The 3,414-nt window shown below is 36.3% G+C and overlaps 1 protein-coding gene across 1 annotated transcript; it reads left to right on the top strand.

Moving 5' to 3' along the window:
• Positions 1 to 1,983: 1,983 nt before the first annotated feature.
• LOC139887795 (probable serine/threonine-protein kinase PIX13) lies at positions 1,984 to 2,784 on the top strand. The gene is made up of 3 exons (XM_071870850.1): positions 1,984 to 1,999; positions 2,214 to 2,523; positions 2,724 to 2,784. Exons 1-3 carry the CDS (start codon positions 1,984 to 1,986, stop codon positions 2,782 to 2,784), a joined length of 387 nt encoding a protein of 128 aa, XP_071726951.1.
• The last annotated feature ends 630 nt before the right edge of the window (positions 2,785 to 3,414 follow it).

Here is a 3,414-nt window from a genome sequence, read left to right as displayed (position 1 = left end):
TGTCTCGACTACAAAAGAGTGTTGCTTTATCAACCACCGAAGCCAATATATGGCTATTGCAGAAGCTTCTAAAGAGCTTGTTTGGTTGAAAAACTTCTTAGGTGAGTTGGGTAAAAGACAAGACTGTTGCGTCTTGAATTGTGATAATCAAAGTGCGGTTCATCTTGGGAAGAATCCGGTGTTTCATAGTCGTACGAAACACATCAAGATAAGGTATCATTTTATTCGACAACATATAAATGATGGTACTTTATTATTGGAGAAAATCCTTGGTACGAAGAATCCTGCTGATATGTTTACTAAGGTTGTTACGACAGAGAAATTGAGGTTTTGCATTACCTCAATTGGTCTTCTAATGAATTGATGAGAGAAGACCCCAACTAGAGAATTAGAGAGTTAATGTTTCAATTCTAACAAGTAGTGTTGAAGACCTTGTATCGAAAGTCTGCTCATCCGAAGTATGTGTTGAGTGTGCGTGTCCCAAATGGAGTTTGGCGGTATAATGGTGGTTTAACGTTCTTGGTTAGATCGTTGATATTTTGGGTTGACGAATGTTGGGTTTGTTCAAAGTCTCCAAGTGGGAGATTGTTGGAGATATGGAGAACTTTAAACAATTAGAGGGAAGATTCCAGGAAACTCACACGAAGCTTCCACGAAGTTGTTAGGAAACTCACATGTATCTTCCACGAAGTTGTTAGAAAACTCACATGTAGCTTCCACGAAGTTGTGAGGAAATTCACATGTAGCTTCCACGAAGCTGTCAGGAAACTCACATGAAGCTTCAAAAAATTGTTTTTAGCTTACTCCTTAAACCATTCTATAAATAAACCCTCTTGTAACTCATTGTAAACACACCACAAATATTCCGTAAATACATTCTCTAGTTGGTCCGTGGACTAAAGCAATCACAATGATTACATATAACCACGTTATCTCTTGTGTCGATTTACATTTCTTGCATTTATAATCTTTCGTTCATTAAGTGGGTTAGTAATTTTGTAGAATTACTATCGGTGAGTGATCTTGTTGAATCACTTGCGTTGTTTTGGGTCCTAATATCCTTACATTTGTGACAACGTTATGCAGTTTCACCTAACATCTAATCTAATTTGTTGATATTATAATGCGTCTCAACATCTTTAAGGATACTTCTAGCAAATTGATCGAATAAATTAAATTACTACCATCAAGTAAGCATTTACGATACTTCATAGAAAGCATCCTGCTGGATGTATATTTATTGAAATGGAAATGAACATATTTATTGGATTATGGGAAGGGGACTTACATGTAATAATGTCCTGAACTGTACTAAATTTTTTGTTTTATGGATTTTTTTTCTTTTTTCTTTTGTTGTTGAGTTTAACTTGAAAATTGCGTGTTCAGGCAGAGGTGAGCTTCTTAGGACGGTTGTCTCATCCAAATGTTATTAGCCTTTTGGGATACTGCAGCCATGAACACGAACACTTGCTGGTTTACGGGTACATGCCCAAAAAAAAGTCTTACGGATGTTTTATTCAAAGGTAAACTATATATGAATCTCTCTAAACCACCACTTAGATGTTTTTTTGTTCTTTACGTTGAGTTATTGCAATCTAGTATCTATGTAACCTATACTAATCTGGTGCAACAGATATTTCCGTACCACTTTCTTGGGGGACACGACTTACGATAATGATAGGAGTCGCTCGCGGACTGACTTATTTGCATTCGTTAAAAGCTCCAGTCATTTTTCGTGACCTAAAAAGCTCTAATATATTGCTGGATGCGGTACTCTAAATTTATATATGATTGATAGTGGTGATCAAGCCACTATAATATCAATGGTAGTTTTAAGCCATCAAAGTTAACCATATTTGATCTCTTATCCAGGATTTCAATTCAAAACTCACTAACTTCGGTCTTGCAAAATGTATACCTGTAAATGGGGAAACTTATGTTATTGCCACTCTTGTTCTTGGAACCTACGGTTATGCAGATCCAATGTATATCGCCACAGGTACATTACCATCTAATATAGTAATATTATCATTTTGATGCTAAGCAGTTAAGTTACAAAACTGTTGTATCCGATTTTTGAGAAAAAAATAGACCATTATTAATTGCAAACAATTAATTTAGAATAAACATTTACAATATATATTATGTCTGCTCATTTTTTGTGTCAAAGATTCAATCTTTACAACAATGCTTGCTTGACTACCAATATACAGGTCATTTTTGTGTGAAGAATGACATCTACAGTTTTGGAGTGGTGTTACTGGAAACACTAACAGGTCTACAAGTAATTGATCAAAAGAGGCTGAAAGAGAAACATAATTTGGTGGAGTGGGCACATCCAAGTCTAGAAAGAAGAAAAAAGCTAAAGAAAATAATGGATCCACGCCTCGAACAAAATTACCCTCTTGAAGGAGCGTTCAAATGCGCTGCACTTACATTAAGATGTCTTGAGAACTTACCTAAAGATAGGCCTTCAAGTGAAGAAGTTATCCGCAGTTTGGAACAAATTTATTCGGCTAACAAGTAACGTAAGCACACGTCCAGACGATCATGAACACAAACATGACAACACTGCAATGCATATCAAATTCTGTTGATTTATGTCATAGATAATCCTTTTAGTTATAAAGACTAGAACTTGCCTTGTAGTCATAGATCACTTTTTGATGGTAAAGACTAGAACATGCATTATGCATCTTTCATGAACTATATGACTGATGTAGAGGAGCTGATCTAAAAAAATTGCTGACTCAAATATGGAACCATGGTAGTAGCAGGGGATAAACTTTTGAGGGCTGGATAAGGGTGCCCTGGTTGTGGTCGTGGTCCTGGTTGGATCTGGGGAAGTTTGTGACCTTCTTGATTCGCTTAATGGGTCGGTTCAAAATAGAAAGTGATTACTGGGGTTCTGTGTTTGATCCATCAAGAGTTTATAGATACAAAAAAACAGCAAACTGTTTTGGATGGGTCATGCCTCTAAGACTGTTTTTAACCAGGCGTCAAATTTCTCCCGTCATCCCAGTTTGCAAGTAGTTTGATGCCCTTGACGCCCCTAACGCGGCGTCAAAATTTGACGCCCCGGGCGTCAGTAGATAAGTTGACGGATGTGTCAAATATTTTTCAGCCAATCAGATTTCAGCACATATTTTTATATATTATTAATTAATAAATTATATACCCAACTACCAATAATATTTTACCACATCACCCATTCACAAATTTAACCCTCAAATTTGACACTCCCCTTTATTTAACTTCATCTCTTGACATTGCCACATCACCAAAAAGTACATCACTTGACTTTGATGTCACTGCCACGGTTAGAAACAGTCTAATGCAAGTAGACCACATGTCTTTTTATTTCTTATTCAAAATTAATAGACTAGTATTTATAACACCACATGTAGACACAGC

Source organism: Rutidosis leptorrhynchoides, chromosome 2 (assembly GCF_046630445.1).
Source record: "Rutidosis leptorrhynchoides isolate AG116_Rl617_1_P2 chromosome 2, CSIRO_AGI_Rlap_v1, whole genome shotgun sequence".
NCBI classification, from domain to species: domain Eukaryota; kingdom Viridiplantae; phylum Streptophyta; class Magnoliopsida; order Asterales; family Asteraceae; genus Rutidosis; species Rutidosis leptorrhynchoides.
Note: the sequence above shows the minus strand (reverse complement) of the source record. Positions and strands in the feature narration are given on the sequence as shown.

Bases quoted from the DNA above. Each gene is read 5' to 3' on its own strand.
- LOC139887795 (XM_071870850.1), top strand. The intron at 2,524-2,723 runs GTAACGTAAGCA...TGACTGATGTAG, and splicing joins CAAATTTATTCGGCTAACAA to AGGAGCTGATCTAAAAAAAT.